Below are 18,692 nucleotides of genomic sequence, written 5' to 3' on the forward strand. Positions count from 1 at the left end.
GACTAATTTTTTGTATTTTTAGTAGAGATGGGGTTTCACCGTGGTCTTGATCTCCTGACCTAGTGATCCGCCCGCCTCGGCCTCCCGTCAGTTCACTTTCTAGAGGCTTCTATGTCCCCTAACTTGGATGACACCCACGGGCCTCCCCAACTCAGCACAGGGAACATATGCCCGTGGTGGCATGGGGAAAGAACCCAGCCTCTCCCCTGCCCAGGCTCCTGCACCCCATAGCTGTCACCCCTCTGGAACCTCTCAGGGCAGCACGAATGGTAGCCTCAGAGTGGCCTTCACCCTCCAGGCACTGCGGTCCTCCAGATTGGCTCACAGCCCAGCTCTTGCTCCCATACCCACAGCCATGAGAGCAGCCACCTCCCCAGGGGGCCATCAGCGCTTCTCACCAGGAGTCCACCTAGGCCAGGAGGGAGCTGGGGGCAAGTTCCAACTGCCCCCTTGAACACTGCATACCCATGAACCTGGCAGGGGCATCTGAGGGCAGCTGGGAAGAGATTTGACCACTGAAAGACTGTAGGGAACCCCTTGAACCTCACTCCGCTACCCCACATGGATTTGCTTCCTGTGGGCTGCCCAAGAGAGCCTCTGTGGTGAAGGAAGCTTCTGAGGATGGGCCACTAAAGATGGCCAAGGACACCTTTCTGTGCTTTCCCCACTCTGAACTCCATCTCCCATCCCACACTGCCTCCAGCGGGATGGAGGGAGGGAGCGTTGTGAGTCTGTGTCCCTGCCACACTGCGAACTCAGCCCTATCTTCCTTGTCTTCCTCAAAGCCTCTGGCTCAGAGGAGGACCTGGACAAATGGCTGATACGTAGGCAACCACTCTAATGTTCCTCATTGACTGTTCTCTAGAGCTACTTAGTAGAGACCGGGAGTGTGTGGGAGGAAAGCACTGGTAAACTTCGACCCTGAGACAGAGACCTCAGCAGCCTTCACCATGGGATGCAGCACTTTCTTTATTGCCCATCCAGGGAACAGCCAAGCCAGCTCCATCTGCATTCTGGCTGCAGCGTGTACATTAGGGGACTCAGGGGCCACAGTGTGGGACCGTGCACGCTGGCAAGGCACTGGCGGATGCTGGCAGGCCAGTGGACATGGATAGATGAGAATGACAACTCACAGATGTCCTAGCTTCTGCTGGCCCAGCTGCCAGCCACTGGCCATCACCCTTTTGCCCAGCATGTGTGCATTGTCACCCAAAACATCTTGAAGCTTGCCGTTAGTGAGGCATTCAACAAATAAGTAAGCTAAGTGAGTAGGAAACAGTGTTTCCTGGAATATACCGCACTCTGCCTGAAATAGGAAAACTATGTTTGCTGGGAAGCAGCAGCAGCAGGAAAGAAGTTATACCAAAAACTACTTGTACACCATAGACATTATAACCCTTTCCTCAAAGAAACAGTCATGTTCTGTTGGGTATTATGGACAGGTCTCTGGAAATTTATCTAATAAAGACCAACAAACTTCCCCAGCAGTGCCTCAGAGTACCGTGTGAATTCTGGTGTCTTGTGGAAGTCAGGGTGCCTTCTTTGCATCCAAAGCTTTGAGGGAGCTGGGAAGTTTTGGTTCCATTTTAGGAGGGCTGTGTGATGGTGACAAAGGTGTTCTGGTCATTTCTGCTCTGTTCTCAGTTCTGTGAAGTGAGGTGGATGTAATGTGCTGTGGGATGGGGTGCTCCACATGTGTGTGTAGCCTTTACTTTCCAACTTAGATTTTGCATCTCTCTTGTACTGACGAGCCATACCTCTCAGCCTTCATTTGGTCCCAGGCCTGAGCCTTTGCCTTCATCATCAGCTTTTCTGTCCTGCTCTAGCAGGATTAACTCTGTTCTTGCTGTGGATGTCATCATCACTCTGGAGTCCAGCCCAGTGCCCACAGGCCCGACCAGTTCACCCTCTTCCTTCTCTTCAGGGGAGAAACTTTCTTGGGCATCAAAAAAGGTGATTGTTTCTTCTTGAAGCTTTTGTTCTTCCAGCTCTGCCTCATCTTCGGTGCTTTTGCTTTTCTTGGTAGGAGATGAGGAGAACCCTAATTTGGGAAATCGGAACCAGCCTGCCTTCTCCTGTTTTTTAGGCAGTTCTGCCTCTGGTCGTGCCTCAGGCTGTGTTTGAATGGGAGCAGATCTCTGGACGTCATTTTTGGAATCGACACCTGTCTCATCAACAGAAGAGGAAAACCCAATGTTTGGAAGCCAAAACCAGAGCAGACCAGATTTTTTACTTTCTGGTTTGTCCTTTGGAGCCCTGCCTTCATCTGCTAGTGGTGTGGTTGCCTCTTGGCTATCATCAGGGGGAAACTCAAGAATTTCTGCTGGCTCCTCATCTGAACAGCTGTCTGCAAGCTGGTGGCCAGAAGGAACTTCAAATGTGAGTGTTTGCTGTCCCAGTGCATTGACGCTGGAAGAGATCATCTCAAATGGTTCTGCAGTGTCAGGCTGGAGATCTCCAGAAATGGAGTCTACTCCTGGGGCGGCTTGTATGGGAGCCTCTTCTGGGCCCTCCTGAGTCCTAGCGTGTTGAGTCATTGTTGTGTACACTTTAGCCTGCGTGTGGGGCTCTGGGATTTTCACTTTTAATAAGGAAAATCCATACGAAGGTGTTTGAATCTCTGATGTGGGGATCTCTGATTCCCGCACAATCTGAGTGGAAGAAGTCCTGGGTGCTGAGAGATCTACAAACTCTGGTGTCACTATGCTGTGTATAGTGACCTCTTGACTTTCAACCTGAGCACCCTGAATATGCACTCTGACCTTTGAAATTGGGGGAGCTTCCAAAGGCAGGTTAAGGTCCACAGGCTGCTCCCCGGGGACCCCAGCACCTGCCTTCAGGATGCTGGCTCCCCAGAGCCCCGGACTTCCCTTACAAAGGGCTATATCAATATTGGCCTCTGGACACTGCACTTCCCTCACAGTGGGGATGAACACATCATCCTCTGAGCTGGGGGCAGGGAAGGAGAACCTTGGTACCATTAATTTGGGGAATTTGACGGTTAGGACAGAATCTTCCCACAGTTGATCCACATTAACCACAGAAATCTGGGACGGCATATCAGTACTTGAAGCTTTCAATTTAAGTGGACCTTCAGGCTGGGAAGACCATTTCTCTGTTTTATCCTCCATGGTGGTAAGGTCATGTCCTGGCTTGGAAAGAGGAGTCTTATCTGTTTCTCCTGGAAGAACCTGGGTTTCTGGAAGCCTCATGCCAGGCATCTGAAAAGGGAGAGGTCCTTTGGATGGATGGATCCTGACCTCAGAAGTGGAAAGCTCATCCCCAGTCATCCCAGCAGTGGAGAGGTGCAGCTTCAAGCCTGTGCTGTCAAGATCACACCTTAGAATATCTGTGGATGATTTGCTGTCAGAAGCTGTCACTTCTGCATCTGCCTCTGGGAGCTGTAGGGACATACTTGCTTCCACGTTTGATCCAGAAACAAGGAACTCTTTGACTTTAGCTGCTGCTTCGCCCCCTGTTGCTGCCAGTGCCTGTGTCTGAGCCACTTCCAGCTTTCCAGCCCCACCTCTGTCCCTGGAAGAGCGCCTAAGGCTGGGCATGCGGAACTTGGGCATTTTAAACCAGCTTTCCTGCGAGTACCTGGTCGTGGCTTCCTCCTCTGGGTTTTCCACTGTGGGGACTTCAGCATCTGGTTTTCTACAGGATGGCTGGAGGGGGTCTTCAGGTATGGGGGCTATCCCCTCCCCACAAGGCTGGCTTGCTGGGACACCCCGAGCCCACATCCTCTGCTGTCACCTTCGGTAGACAAATCATGTTTGGGAAGAGGCAGGTCAGCTTCAGGCTGGCTCACCTCCACCTTGGCCTTGGAGGATCTGAGATCAGGTTTGGCAAAGCCCAAACTGGGAATGCGGACCTGTGGCTGGTGGAGGTTCACACCCTCACCTCCTGTGGCACTTGCTGTTGCACCAAGTCCTCCCCTACCACCATCACTGCTGGCCTTTTCTGTGTCTTCAAAGCTACCCCCTGCTGTGGCACTAGAAAGAGAAGGATCCATGTCTCTCTGTGGCAGGCTGACCCCACTCTTAGAAGCCTTCATTTTGGGAAGTGCAAGTTTTGGCATGGCCAAGTCAGGCTTTGTGCTCCTCCCCTTCTCTCCATCCCTCTCAGGAGGCAGATCCATGTGGATGGCAGACTGCAGGGCCACTTCATCCTTGTCTAAAACCAGGCTGAGTTTTGAGTCCTCCACGCTATATTCTGGGTCCACCTTTGGCCCTGCTTCCTTCTTCGGGGACCACCTAAATGATGGAAGCTTAATCTTAGGCATTTTCAAGGGACTCCCTTTCCCTTCGTGGCCAGCATCTTCAGAAGGGGCTTCTCCAGGGGCCACTACTGATGTCTGCAAGGAGGCCACAAGCGCTTCCGGGCCCTGGGACACAGAGGTGCCTGGGGATGGCAGCTGGGTGCTTGGCAAGGGGCACTGCACTCCTTCTCCAGGGCTAAGAGGAGACATGACTGGGGCACCCGCTGCTGCATGTAGGTCTCCCTCAGGAACTGCCATTTGGGGGACTGAAAACACAAACTTTGGTTTATAGAATTTAGGAAAAGACACCTGACCAAGAGAAACAGGAATCATGGAATTCAGTGGGCCAGAGTGACTCTCAGTTTGAGATGTTGGAACTCCCTCTGGAGGCGGCAGGTCAGCGGAGCACTCTGTCTTGGGAAGAGGAATATCAGCCCGAGACCCAGAAGGAATTTCCAGAGCAAGCTCAGGGGCCAAGGCAGCTCTGGGAACAGTCACCTGGTATTTTGTAAGTGTAACATCCTCACAGGGAGAGAGAATAGAAGATTCAAAGTGAGGACCAGTGAGATCAAGCCGAGATGATGGAAACCCAGCCAAACCAACCTTAGGCATCTGCATGGATGGCTCTGAACCAGCCGAAACCTGTTGTAATTCAAAACTTGAGGATTCTGAAGATGATAAGGGAATCGTGGAAAGACCTACGCTAGACTTTGCACCTGGGACTAAACTATCTTTAGGAGTTTTGGCAGAAGAAAATGAAACTTTGGGCACTTTAAAATGCAGTTTCTTAAACTTCGAATCCACTCCAACTTCTCCAACAGCAAGCTCCAAGTTACAATCGCGAGATGGATCATGAAGATCACCTTCACAAACAACAGATTCCACAATGGGAAATGCGGAAGTCTTCTCATGGAATGTAACATTTCCTTCCATTTCAGAGGAAGACATGGAAACTTTCTTTGACGACCATTCAAAACCAGACGTGCTCAGTTTTGGCCCTTGAAACTTACTGTCTTTCGCAGCGACATCCTCATGGGCCAGGGACAGGTCCCCCTCCAGCCGCGCACCATCCAGCTTGTCTCCCGGGGCCTCGACGTCCACCTCCACGCTGGACAGAGACACCTCCACGTCGGGGGCCATCGACTCTGCCTTGGGGCCTTTCAGGTCCAGCTTGGGGCCCTTGACGTCCACCTGGGGGCCCTTGAGGTCCACTTTGGGCATCTTCAAACGGGGCATCTGCAGCTTGGGCAGGTGCCCTTTGAGGCTGGCTCCCTCGGGCATGTGGCCCTCTGGGAGCTTCATTTCCACCTGGCCAGCCTGGACCTCCAGGTCCGCGGAAGGGAGCTGAATGCTGAGGTCAGTGGACTTGAGGTCCCCCTGCATGTGGGGGAGGCTCACGTCGGCCTCCACCTTCGGTGTAGACACATCCATCGAGGCTTCGATGGACTTGCCTGGGGCCGACACCCCGAATGACGGCATCTTGAACTTGGGCATTTTGAACTTGCTGTCTTTGGCAGTCACATCCTTGTCGGCCACGGACAGGTGCCCCTCCAGCCGCGCACGGTCCAGCTTGGCTCCCGGAGCCTGGACGTCCACCTCCACGCTGGGCAGAGACACTTCCACATGGGGAGCTGTCATCTCTGTCTTGGGGCCTTTCAGGTCCAGCTTGGGGCCCTTGATGTCCCCCTGGGGGCCCTTGAGGTCCACTTTGGGCATCTTGAAACTGGGCATCTGCACCTTGGGCAGGTGCCCTTTGAGGCCAGCTCCTTCGGGCACGGGGCCCTCCGGGAGTTTCACATCTGCTTGGCCAGACTGGACCTCCAGGTCGGCGGAAGGGGGCTGAATGCTGAGCTCAGTGGTCTTCAGGTCGCCCTGCATGGAGGGGAGGCTCACGTCGGCCTCCACCTTGGGTGCAGACACATCCACCGAGGCCTCGATGGACTTGCCTGGGGCCGACACCCCCAACGACGGCATCTTGAACTTGGGCATTTTGAACTTGCTGTCTTTGGTGGCCACATCGTTGTCGGCCAGGGACAGCTCCCCCTCCAGCTGTACGTCGTCCAGCTTGGCTCCTGGAGCCTGGACATCCACCTCCACGCTGGGCAGAGACACTTCCACCTGGGGGGCCATCACCTCGGCCTTGGGGCCTTTCAGGTCCACCTGGGGGCCCTTGAGGTCCACTTTGGGCATCTTGAGACTGGGCATCTGCACCTTGGGCAGATGCCCTTTGAGGCCGGCTCCCTCGGGCAGGGGGCCCTCTGGGAGCTTCACGTCCACCTGGCCAGCCTGGACCTCCAGGTCGGCGGAAGGGGGCTGAATGCTGAGGTCAGTGGTCTTGAGGTCCCCCTGCATGGAGGGGAGGCTCACGTCTGCCTCCACCTTGGGTGCAGACACATCCACCGAGGCCTCGATGGACTTGCCTGGGGCCGACACCCCGAATGACGGCATCTTGAACTTGGGCATTTTGAACTTGCTGTCTTTGGATGTCACGCTCCTGTCGGCCAGGGACATGTCCCCCTCCAGCCGCGCACCGTCCAGCTTGGCTCCCGGGGCCTGGACGTCCACCTCCATGCTGGGCAGAGACACTTCCACGTGGGGGGCCATCACCTCTGCCTTGGGGCCTTTCAGGTCCAGCTTGGGGCCCTTGATGTCCACCTGGGGGCCCTTGAGGTCTACTTTGGGCATCTTCAAACTTGGCATCTGCACCTTGGGCAGGTGCCCTTTGACGCCGGCTCCCTTGGGCAGGGGGCCTTCCGGGAGCTTCATGTCCACTTGGCCAGCCTGGACCTCCAGGTCAGCGGAAGGGGGCTGAATGCTGAGGTCAGTGGTCTTGAGGTCCCCCTGCATGGAGGGGAGGCTCACGTCTGCCTCCACCTTGGGTGCAGACACGTCCACCGAGGCCTCGATGGACTTGCCTGGGACAGACACCCCGAACGACGGCATCTTGAACTTGGGCATTTTGAACTTGCTGTCTTTGGCAGTCACGTCCTTCTCGGCCAGGGACATGTCCCCCTCCAGCCGCGCACCGTCCAGCTTGGCTCCCGGGGCCTGGACGTCCACCTCCATGCTGGGCAGAGACACTTCCACGTGGGGGGCCATCACCTCTGCCTTGGGGCCTTTCAGGTCCAGCTTGGGGCCCTTGATGTCCACCTGGGGGCCCTTGAGGTCTACTTTGGGCATCTTCAAACTTGGCATCTGCACCTTGGGCAGGTGCCCTTTGACGCCGGCTCCCTTGGGCAGGGGGCCTTCCGGGAGCTTCATGTCCACTTGGCCAGCCTGGACCTCCAGGTCAGCGGAAGGGGGCTGAATGCTGAGGTCAGTGGTCTTGAGGTCCCCCTGCATGGAGGGGAGGCTCACGTCTGCCTCCACCTTGGGTGCAGACACGTCCACCGAGGCCTCGATGGACTTGCCTGGGACAGACACCCCGAACGACGGCATCTTGAACTTGGGCATTTTGAACTTGCTGTCTTTGGCAGTCACGTCCTTCTCGGCCAGGGACATGTCCCCCTCCAGCCGCGCACCGTCCAGCTTGGCTCCCGGGGCCTGGACATCCACCTCCACGCTAGGCAGAGACACTTCCACGTGGGGGGCCGTCATGTCCGCCTTGGGGCCTTTCAGGTCCAGCTTAGGGCCCTTGATGTCCCCCTGGGGGCCCTTGAGGTCCACTTTGGGCATCTTGAAACTGGGCATCTGCACCTTGGGCAGGTGCCCTTTGAGGCTGGCTCCCTCGGGTAGGGGGCCCTCCGGGAGTTTCATGTCCACTTGGCCAGCCTGGACCTCCAGGTCAGTGGAAGAGGCCTGAATGCTGAGGTCAGTGGTCTTGAGGTCCCCCTGTATGGAGGGGAGGCTCACGTCAGCTTCCACCTTGGGTGCAGACACGTCCACTGAGGCCTCAATGGACTTGGTTGGGGCCGACACCCCAAACGATGGTATCTTGAACTTGGGCATTTTGACCTTGCTGTCTTTGGCAGTCACATCCTTGTCGGCCAGGGACAGGTCCCTCTCCAGCCGCGTGCCATCCAGCTTGGCTCCCAGGGCCTGGATGTCTACCTCCACGCTGGGCAGAGACACGTCCACGTTGCGGTCCATGACCTCTGCCTTGGGGCCTTTCAGGTCCAGCTTGGGGCCCTTGATGTCCACCTGGGGGCCCTTGAGGTCCACTTTGGGCATCTTGAAACTGGGCATCTGCACCTTGGGCAGGTGCCCTTTGAGGCCGGCTCCCTTGGGCACGTGGCCCTCTGGGAGCTTCACGTCCACCTGGCCAGCCTGGACCTTCAGGTCAGCGGAAGGGGGCTGAATGCTGAGGTCAGTGGTCTTCAGATCCCCCTGCATGGAGGGGAGACTCACATCAGCCTCCACCTTGGGTGCAGACACATCCACCGAGGCCTCGATGGACTTGCCTGGGACCGACACTCCCAACGACGGCATCTTGAACTTGGGCATTTTGAACTTGCTGTCTTTGGTGGCCACATCCTTGTCGGCCAAGGACAGCTCCCCCTCCAGCCGCGCTCCGTCCAGCTTGGCTCCCGGGGCCTGGACATCCATCTCCACGCTGGGCAGAGACACTTCCACGTGGGGGGCCGTCATGTTCACCTTGGGGCCTTTCACGTCCAGCTTGGGGCCCTTGATGTCCACCTGGGCGCCCTTGAGGTCCACTTTGGGCATCTTGAAACTGGGCATCTGCACCTTGGGCAGGTGCCCTTTGAGGCCGGCTCCCTTGGGCACGTGGCCCTCTGGGAGCTTCATGTCCACCTGGCCAGCCTGAACCTCCAGGTCGGCGGAAGGGGGCTGAATGCTGAGGTCAGTGGTCTTGAGGTCCTCGTGTATGGAGGAGAGGCTCACGTCGGCCTCCAACTTCAGTGCAGACACGTCCCCCGAGGCCTCGATGGACTTGCCTCGGGCGGTCACACCGAAGGATGGCATCTTGAACTTGGGCATTTTGAACTTGCTGTCTTTGGCAGTCACATCCTTGTCGGCCAGGGACAGGTCTCCCTCCAGCTGCACACCATCCAGCTTGGCCTTTGGGGCCTGGACATCCACCTCCACGCTGGGCAGAGACACGTCCACTTCTGGGGCTGTCATTTCCACCTTGGGGCCTTTCAGGTCCAGCTTGCAGCCCTTGATGTCCACCTGGGGGCCCTTGAGGTCCACTTTGAGCATCTTTAAACTGGGCGCCTCCACCTTGGGCAGGTGCCCTTTGAGGCCAGCCCCCTCGGGCACGTGGCCCTCTGGGAGCTTCACATCCACCTGGCCAGCCTGGACCTTCAGGTCAGCAGAAGGGGGCTGAATGCTGAGGTCAGTGGTCTTCAGGTCCCCCTGCATGGAGGGGAGGCTCACATCAGCCTCCACCTTGGGTGCAGACACATCCACCGAGGCCTCGATGGACTTGCCTGGGGCCGACACCCCCAACGACGGCATCTTGAACTTGGGCATTTTGAACTTGCTGTCTTTGGCAGCCACATCCTTGTCAGCCAGGGACAGGTCGCCCTCCAGCCGCGCGACGTCCAGCTTGGCTCCCGGGGCCTGGACATCCACCTCCACGCTGGGCAGAGACACTTCCACGTGGGGGGCCATCACCTCTGCCTTGGGGCCTTTCAGGTCCAGCTTGGGGCCCTTGATGTCCACCTGGGGGCCCTTGAGGTCTACTTTGGGCATCTTCAAACTTGGCATCTGCACCTTGGGCAGGTGCCCTTTGATGCCGGCTCCCTCGGGCAGGGGGCCCTCCGGGAGCTTCATGTCCACTTGGCCAGCCTGGACCTCCAGGTCAGCGGAAGGGGGCTGAATGCTGAGGTCAGTGGTCTTGAGGTCCCCCTGCATGGAGGGGAGGCTCACGTCTGCCTCCACCTTGGGTGCAGACACATCCACCGAGGCCTCGATGGACTTGCCTGGGACAGACACCCCGAACGATGGCATCTTGAACTTGGGCATTTTGAACTTGCTGTCTTTGGCAGTCACGTCCTTCTCAGCCAGGGACATGTCCCCCTCCAGCCGTGCACCGTCCAGCTTGGCTCCTGGGGCCTGGACATCCACCTCCACACTAGGCAGAGACACTTCCACGTGGGGGGCCGTCATGTCCGCCTTGGGGTCTTTCAGGTCCAGCTTAGGGCCCTTGATGTCCCCCTGGGGGCCCTCGAGGTCCACTTTGGGCATCTTGAAACTGGGCATCTGCACCTTGGGCAGGTACCCTTTGAGGCCGGCTCCCTCGGGCTTGGGGCCCTCCGGGAGTTTCACGTCCACTTGGCCAGACTGGACCTCCAGGTCGGCGGAAGGGGGCTGAATGCTGAGGTCAGTGGTCTTCAGGTGGCCCTGCATGGTGGGGAGGCTCACGTCGGCCTCCACCTTGGGTGCAGACACATCCACCGAGGCCTCGATGGACTTGCCTGGGACCGACACCCCCAACGACGGCATCTTGAACTTGGGCATTTTGAACTTGCTGTCTTTGGTGGCCACATCCTTGTCGGCCAAGGATAGCTCCCCCTCCAGCTGCGCACCGTCCAGCTTGGCTCCCGGGGCCTGGACGTCCCTCTGCACGCTGGGCAGAGACACTTCCACGTGGGGGGCCGTCATGTTCGCCTCGGGGCCTTTCACGTCCAGCTTGGGGCCCTTGATGTCCACCTGGGGGCCCTTGAGGTCCACTTTGGGCATCTTGAAACTGGGCATCTGCACCTTGGGCAGGTGCCCTTTGAGGCCGGCTCCCTTGGGCACGTGGCCCTCTGGGAGCTTCATGTCCACCTGGCCAGCCTGAACCTCCAGGTCAGCGGAAGGCGGCTGAATGCTGAGGTCAGTGGTCTTGAGGTCCTCCTGTATGGAGGAGAGGCTCACGTCGGCCTCCAACTTCAGCGCAGACACGTCCCCCGAGGCCTCGATGGACTTGCCTCGGGCGGTCACGCCGAAGGATGGCATCTTGAACTTGGGCATCTTGAACTTGCTGTCTTTGGCAGTCACGTCCTTGTCGGCCAGGGACAGGTCTCCCTCCAGCTGCACACCATCCAGCTTGGCCTTTGGGGCCTGGACATCCACCTCCACGCTGGGCAGAGACACGTCGACATCGGGGGCTGTCATTTCCACCTTGGGGCCTTTCAGGTCCAGCTTGGGGCCCTTGATGTCCACCTGGGGGCCCTTGAGGTCTACTTTGGGCATCTTCAAACTTGGCATCTGCACCTTGGGCAGGTGCCCTTTGACGCCGGCTCCCTCGGGCAGGGGGCCCTCCGGGAGCTTCATGTCCACTTGGCCAGCCTGGACCTCCAGGTCAGCGGAAGGGGGCTGAATGCTGAGGTCAGTGGTCTTGAGGTCCCCCTGCATGGAGGGGAGGCTCACGTCTGCCTCCACCTTGGGTGCAGACACGTCCACCGAGGCCTCGATGGACTTGCCTGGGACAGACACCCCGAACGATGGCATCTTGAACTTGGGCATTTTGAACTTGCTGTCTTTGGCAGTCACGTCCTTCTCAGCCAGGGACATGTCCCCCTCCAGCCGTGCACCGTCCAGCTTGGCTCCTGGGGCCTGGACATCCACCTCCACGCTGGGCAGAGACACTTCCACGTGGGGGGCCGTCATGTCTGCCTTGGGGCCTTTCAGGTCCAGCTTAGGGCCCTTGATGTCCCCCTGGGGGCCCTCGAGGTCCACTTTGGGCATCTTGAAACTGGGCATGTGCACCTTGGGCAGGTACCCTTTGAGGCCGGCTCCCTCGGGCTCGGGGCCCTCCGGGAGTTTCACGTCCACTTGGCCAGACTGGACCTCCAGGTCGGCGGAAGGGGGCTGAATGCTGAGGTCAGTGGTCTTCAGGTCCCCCTGCATGGAGGGGAGGCTCACATCAGCCTCCACCTTGGGTGCAGACACATCCACCGAGGCCTCGATGGACTTGCCTGGGGCCGACACCCCGAACGACGGCATCTTGAACTTGGGCATTTTGAACTTGCTGTCTTTGGCAGCCACATCCTTGTCAGCCAGGGACAGGTCGCCCTCCAGCCGCGCGTCGTCCAGCTTGGCTCCCAGGGCCTGGACTTCCACCTCCACGCTGGGCAGAGACACTTCCACGTGGGGGGCCATCACCTCTGCCTTGGGGCCTTTCAGGTCCAGCTTGGGGCCCTTGATGTCCACCTGGGGGCCCTTGAGGTCTACTTTGGGCATCTTCAAACTTGGCATCTGCACCTTGGGCAGGTGCCCTTTGACGCCGGCTCCCTCGGGCAGGGGGCCCTCCGGGAGCTTCATGTCCACTTGGCCAGCCTGGACCTCCAGGTCAGCGGAAGGGGGCTGAATGCTGAGGTCAGTGGTCTTGAGGTCCCCCTGCATGGAGGGGAGGCTCACGTCTGCCTCCACCTTGGGTGCAGACACGTCCACCGAGGCCTCGATGGACTTGCCTGGGACAGACACCCCGAACGACGGCATCTTGAACTTGGGCATTTTGAACTTGCTGTCTTTGGCAGTCACGTCCTTCTCAGCCAGGGACATGTCCCCCTCCAGCCGTGCACCGTCCAGCTTGGCTCCTGGGGCCTGGACATCCACCTCCACGCTGGGCAGAGACACTTCCACGTGGGGGGCCGTCATGTCTGCCTTGGGGCCTTTCAGGTCCAGCTTAGGGCCCTTGATGTCCCCCTGGGGGCCCTCGAGGTCCACTTTGGGCATCTTGAAACTGGGCATGTGCACCTTGGGCAGGTACCCTTTGAGGCTGGCTCCCTCGGGCTCGGGGCCCTCCGGGAGTTTCACGTCCACTTGGCCAGACTGGACCTCCAGGTCGGCGGAAGGGGGCTGAATGCTGAGGTCAGTGGTCTTCAGGTCCCCCTGCATGGAGGGGAGGCTCATGTCGGCCTCCACCTTGGGTGCAGACACATCCACCGAGGCCTCGATGGACTTGCCTGGGACCGACACGCCCAACGACGGCATCTTGAACTTGGGCATTTTGAACTTGCTGTCTTTGGCGGCCACATCCTTGTCGGCCAAGGATAGCTCCCCCTCCAGCCGCGCACCGTCCAGCTTGGCTCCCGGGGCCTGGATGTCTACCTCCACGCTGGGCAGAGACACGTCCACGTCGCGGTCCATGACCTCTGCCTTGGGGCCTTTCAGGTCCAGCTTGGGGCCCTTGATGTCCACCTGGGGGCCCTTGAGGTCCCCTTTGGGCATCTTGAAACTGGGCATCTGCACCTTGGGCAGGTGCCCTTTGAGGCCGGCTCCCTTGGGCACGTGGCCCTCTGGGAGCTTCATGTCCACCTGGCCAGCCTGAACCTCCAGGTCGGCGGAAGGGGGCTGAATGCTGAGGTCAGTGGTCTTGAGGTCCTCCTGTATGGAGGGGAGGCTCACGTCGGCCTCCAACTTCTGCGCAGACACGTCCCCCGAGGCCTCGATGGACTTGCCTGGGGCGGTCACGCCGAAGGATGGCATCTTGAACTTGGGCATTTTGAACTTGCTGTCTTTGGCAGTCACGTCCTTGTCGGCCAGGGACAGGTCTCCCTCCAGCCGCGCACCATCCAGCTTTGCTCTTGGGGCCTGGACGTCCACCTCCACGCTGCGCAGAGACACCTCCATGTCGGGGGCCGTCACTTCCGCCTTGGGGCCTTTCAGGTCCTGCTTGGGGCCCTTGATGTCCACCTGGGGGCCCTTGAGGTCCACTTTGGGCTTCTTGAAACTGTCCATCTGCACTTTGGGCAGGTGCCCTTTGTGGCCAGCTCCCTCCAGAACATGGGCCTCTGGGAGTTTCACATCCACCTGGGCAGCCTGGACCTCCAGGTCAGCGGAAGGGGGCTGAATGCTGAGGTCAGTGGTCTTCAGGTCCCCCTGCATGGAGGGGAGGCTCACGTCGGCCTCCACCTTCGGCTCAGACACATCCACTGAGGCCTCGATGGACTTGCCTGGGGCCGACACCCCGAATGACGGCATCTTGAACTTGGGCATTTTGAACTTGCTGTCTTTGGCAGCCATGTCCTTTTCTTTCAGAATTTCTTCCTTTTTTAAGCGTTTTTCGTCGTGTGTTAGTTGTATTTTTGTTGTGTTTGTCATTGAATCACTGTCTTCTTTGTCTTTTAATCCTTCCTCTGTGCCTCTCTGTTCTCTTCTATCGGCTGTTGCTATGGCCTCTCCTTCCCTTCCCTGCTCTGTGTCTTGTGTGGCTTTTTCTCTCCCTGTCTTTGTGTGCTTGCTTGGTGACCATCCTAAGGAGGGTATCTTGAACTTGGGTATTCTCATCTGTCCTTCTGTGTCTTCCCCGTCCTTGTCCTGTTCCTCAGTGATCCTTGTCCTCTGTAGTCCTTCCTCTCCATCTCCTTCACCCTCCTGTGCCTCTGCATGTGTGGTTGGTTCCCTGCCTGGCACCCACCCTGCTCCTTCCACCTCCTCACCCTTCAGGCCAGTACCCACTTTTGAGGACGCATCCTGTCTCTTCCCTCGCTGTGGGGTACTAAGGCGCCTTTCTCTTTCTGGCTCTTTTTCTGTGGAAAATGCAAATTTTGGTGTCTTTAAATCGTGTATTCGCACCCTAATTTCTGGTGGGCCGATCTGTGTGCCTCCTTCGGTTGTGTCTCTCAAGGACAGCCTGGCGATCCCGATTTCCAGGCTCTGCAGTCCCTCGCCTTCACCCTCCCGGCTCATTCCAGGAGTTGGCTGGGCCCTGGGCTTCCTCTGGGCCACTGCTGTCTCCTGTGCCTGCCCCTCCAGGGTCTTTCCATGGAGCCCGGCTGCCCTGAGTCCCCCTTCCTGAGGGGTTCCCTCGCAAAATCTAGGGTCACCGAGCTCTGTGGGCAACTGCATGCTCTGAGCAGGCATCACTTCTCGATCCTGTTCTGCCCTCTCCTCTCTCCTGCTGCCTGTGGCAGCCCCAGTGTCCTTGAGGCTATCACCCCAGGGCCCCAACTCTTCCAGAACCCCAGCACGGCCCACCCCACTCTGGGACCCCCTGCCTGGCTGTCCTGTCGATGAAGGGCCCTGTCCCGAGCCTGTCCTGAATCTCAGGTTGAGGAACTTCCGCCTCCTCTGGCTGCCTGGCCCTGCCTTCTGCTCTTGGCGCTCCACCGCGAGCTGGGCCTCTGTGTCTGTGCTTGTAGGGGACACGTCATGTGCGTCCCTGGGCTCGTAGGCCTCTGACAAGCTGTGTGACCTCTGGGGTCCCGGCCCCCGCTTGCTCTTTATGGATTGAAATTTTGGCCAAGAGAGCCTCTCCCTCTGGGTCTGCCTGCCTCTCCCCACCCTGGGTTTGGAGATGAGTCTCTCTTGGTCCCCATCTCCTTCCAGAGTTTTCGTGGGGGTCTCTCTGCACCCATCAGCAACATCCGTGTCCTGAAACATAGGGAGAGGGAATCCGTTGGTGCCAGTCCAAGAAGCCTGAGGCCCTGGCCCAGGGACAGATGGAGTGGGCGTGCTATCCCCTCCCGGGCTCAGCCAGCAGGATAGGGAAGCCAGCTGGGGCCCTGCCTCACGGGCATAGTGGTCTCACCTCCTTCTCCTTGCCCTGTGGGCCACGCTGGGCATCGCTGGAAGCCCACTCTTCATCCTGTGGGGCAGGGAGCGGCCGTCTGATTTTGAACTGAACCTTGAATGGCTCTGAGTATTGAAGGATTTTGAGAGCATCTTCGTATTGTATGTTGTCAAAGAACACGGTTGCACTGAGCAGCTGATCGCCTAGATCAAGAAAGAGCAGCCCCAGGGCCGGGTGCGTGAATGAGATGGGGTCTGAGGGCCCCAGGGGCATGAATAGGGGGAGTCCCACTGAGTCTGCCCCACCAGTCCCCCACTGAGTGCCTCAGGCACAGGGAAGGTGGATGGGGTCCCCCATTTTACTAGATGCAGTGGGTGATCCCAGCCTCAAGCGGCTGAGCAGAGACGTGAGGATGTCATCCTAAGCGCCAGGTGTGGCTCCTACCCCCTCAGTAACCCCTCCAGGTCCCTCCCATCCTGGTGGGGAGAATGGTGACCCCAGGGATGGAACCGCATGGCACCTTCTCTCAAGTTGAAAAGCCTGGCGGCTGAGGAGTCCTTCAGCACTTGCTTGACGAAGATCCCCTGGTCCCCACCACCTGTGACACTGTAGCCACTGGCTCCTGCCTCCACCTCTGTCTTCAGCGTCACCTCTGTTGCCTCCTGGACGGCCTGGAGCAGAAGCACATCAGGGCCATGGTGAGCATGTGCCAGTCCCACCATAAGCATCCCTGCTGGGCCTGTGTCTCCAGAGGATGGGCACCCCACCATCCTTCCCATCAGCCCAGACAACACAGAGCAGGGTAGGGCACCCACCAGGTGGGCTCAGGTAGCTGTGTCTGAGCTCTGGAGGAAGCCAGCTGGAACCTGCCAGAACTCTTGTCCCCACCCCAACCTGCCAGGACTTAGGCACAGCCTGTCCATGCCACCAGGCCCAGCAGGGCACCAGGAGCAGTGCAGAATGGATTCTACTTTCCCTGTGGCCAAAGTTTCCCTTTTTCAGCTCCTTCATGCATTCTTCGCAAACACGTGAAGCGCCAGTTGTGTGCAAGGCACCTGATGCTCAAGACAAGGAAGAACAGCAATGCCAAGGAAAATACGGGACATTGGGTGCAGCCTGCCAGACCTGGGACAGGATGAGGCCTGTGTCCTGCAGAGCTCTTGGACTGCTGGGGCCTCCAAGGAAAAAAACCAGTTGCTTAAGAGGCAGAGTGCCCTCATCATTGGGTGCTAGCAGAGTCTAGCACCTTCCACAGTTACATGGCCTGGGTGCTGACTGGCCCTTTCAGCCCCACGGCTTGAACATGCAACAGACACCAGCACTGCCCCATTGCACAGAGGAGAAAATTGAGGTCTGTACAGCCAGGTCTACCTGGCCAGGAGCTTGGCTATGCATCAAACTCCACACCAGGAAGGGGTGGAGATGGTCAGGACCAGATTTAGCCTTCTGGAGCCCCTGCCCTTCCCCAGGCCTGACAAGGGGGACAAGAACACCCCTCCTCCCCAGGGCACGGGGCACACTGCCAGCCTCTTTGCTCTTCCCCTGCCTGCTCTGACCTTGCACTCTCTGGCTGGATCCCTTGAGGACGGACACACCTCCGTGACCCTCAGCTCTTGCTGTACCCACCTCTGGACGACTCATCTTGAAAAATGTCCGTGAGTCCCCTGAATCTCGCTTCCACCAGGATCTCCGTCTCCCAGCAGAACCTTGCCTGCCGGGGGCGTCTTCCTGCAGCCACAAGTGTTGGGAGTTAGGCACCTGCCCCAGCTCAGGGACAGGGAGGGGCACAGGTAGGCTGGTGCCAGACCAGAAGCCCTCCCTTCAGAGGGGCCCAGAACTTCCAACATGCAGCTGTGTGCAGAGGGAGCCGAGTTCCTCCAGGCACATCCACAGAGAAAAGGCAACTCTCGGCCTCCCTGCTTCCCGACAGGGCCCAGCCTACAGCCCGCAGCACCCACCCTACAGCCCACAGCGCCCACAGGGAAGCCCCACAGCAACTGGAGTTTTGTATGGAGGGAGATAAGAAATTCAAATTGTACAAAAATGAATCCTTTCATAGACATGGCTCCTCTGATCCCTTCCCCGAGTCCTTGTCTCCAGAGGTAGCCATGGGGCCCTGTCCCCAAAGACAGCTTGAGTGTGTCACACAGGTGCAAGGATGCACACACCCTGTGCCCCTGAAACACAAACACAGCAACACGAGGCCTGTCCCCATCAGCCCATACGCATGCTCACAAGAGCTGCAGGGCACCTCCATCCCACTGTGCCCTGGCCAGCCGCAGGGAGGGACCCAAGGGCACAGAGGAGTCTGAGAGGACATCTGAGTGGGCACTGCCCAGTGGGCAGCGGGACAGGGCAGCAAGGCTGCACAGTCACGTGTGAGTTGCCCACACAGGGTGATGCAGGAGGAGACCTGGGTGCCTGTGGGGCTCTGCCCAGCAGGCTCACCTGGAGTCCAAAGTCAGCAGCCTCAGTCGTGTATTCGTAGACAGGTGAAGACCCCTGTGGCCGTGGTCGAATGACCTCATCCGCAGGCCCTTCAGTCACCTGACGGGAGAGAATCCAGTTACTTTTGCCACTCGGTTCTCCCAGGGCCCAGGAAGAATTGGGGCAGGATATGAGGAGGACACACTTCCTCCTGCTCTCACTTACAGAGTGGTCATCTTCAGTTTCCGCATCTGGCTCCCCGGGCTGCAGCTGTCGGCCGGACACTGCAGAGAGAGTGGCTGTCAGTGGAGACAAGCAGGCTGGGGGAGCAGATCGGGGCCCGGGGGAGGGAGCCAGGAGTGTATGTACACTGTGGAGGTGTCATAGTCCTTTCCTGGACACTGGATCTGAGAGCAAATTCAGGGGCTGGGGGAAGATCTATAGCCACTGAGCTGAGAGGCTGAGGAATCAGGTCAGGTAGCAGTGAATTGAGACTGGACTTATTCCAAGTTGGAACAGATTTAGTCCAAGAAAGTTACTAAACAAACACAAGGTGTTTGTTATTGTATAACCACACCCTGGGAGGATCAGAATCCAGAG

At 58.4% G+C, this 18,692-nt stretch overlaps 1 protein-coding gene across 1 annotated transcript; it reads right to left on the minus strand.

Annotated features, from left to right (window-relative positions):
* Positions 1–951: 951 nt before the first annotated feature.
* On the minus strand, positions 952–18,453 carry LOC100594885 (protein AHNAK2). Its single transcript, XM_030809072.1, is given in 8 exon segments — positions 952–3,730; positions 3,733–5,362; positions 6,353–15,526; positions 15,684–15,868; positions 16,186–16,336; positions 17,292–17,393; positions 18,114–18,212; positions 18,318–18,453. Coding segments are annotated over 6 exon segments (13,125 nt in total). The 5' UTR covers positions 17,307–17,393; positions 18,114–18,212; positions 18,318–18,453; the 3' UTR covers positions 952–1,760.
* Positions 18,454–18,692: the final 239 nt, after the last annotated feature.

The sequence above is a fragment of the Nomascus leucogenys genome, unplaced genomic scaffold, assembly GCF_006542625.1.
Source record: "Nomascus leucogenys isolate Asia unplaced genomic scaffold, Asia_NLE_v1 000919F_71286_qpd_obj, whole genome shotgun sequence".
Lineage (NCBI taxonomy): Eukaryota > Metazoa > Chordata > Mammalia > Primates > Hylobatidae > Nomascus > Nomascus leucogenys.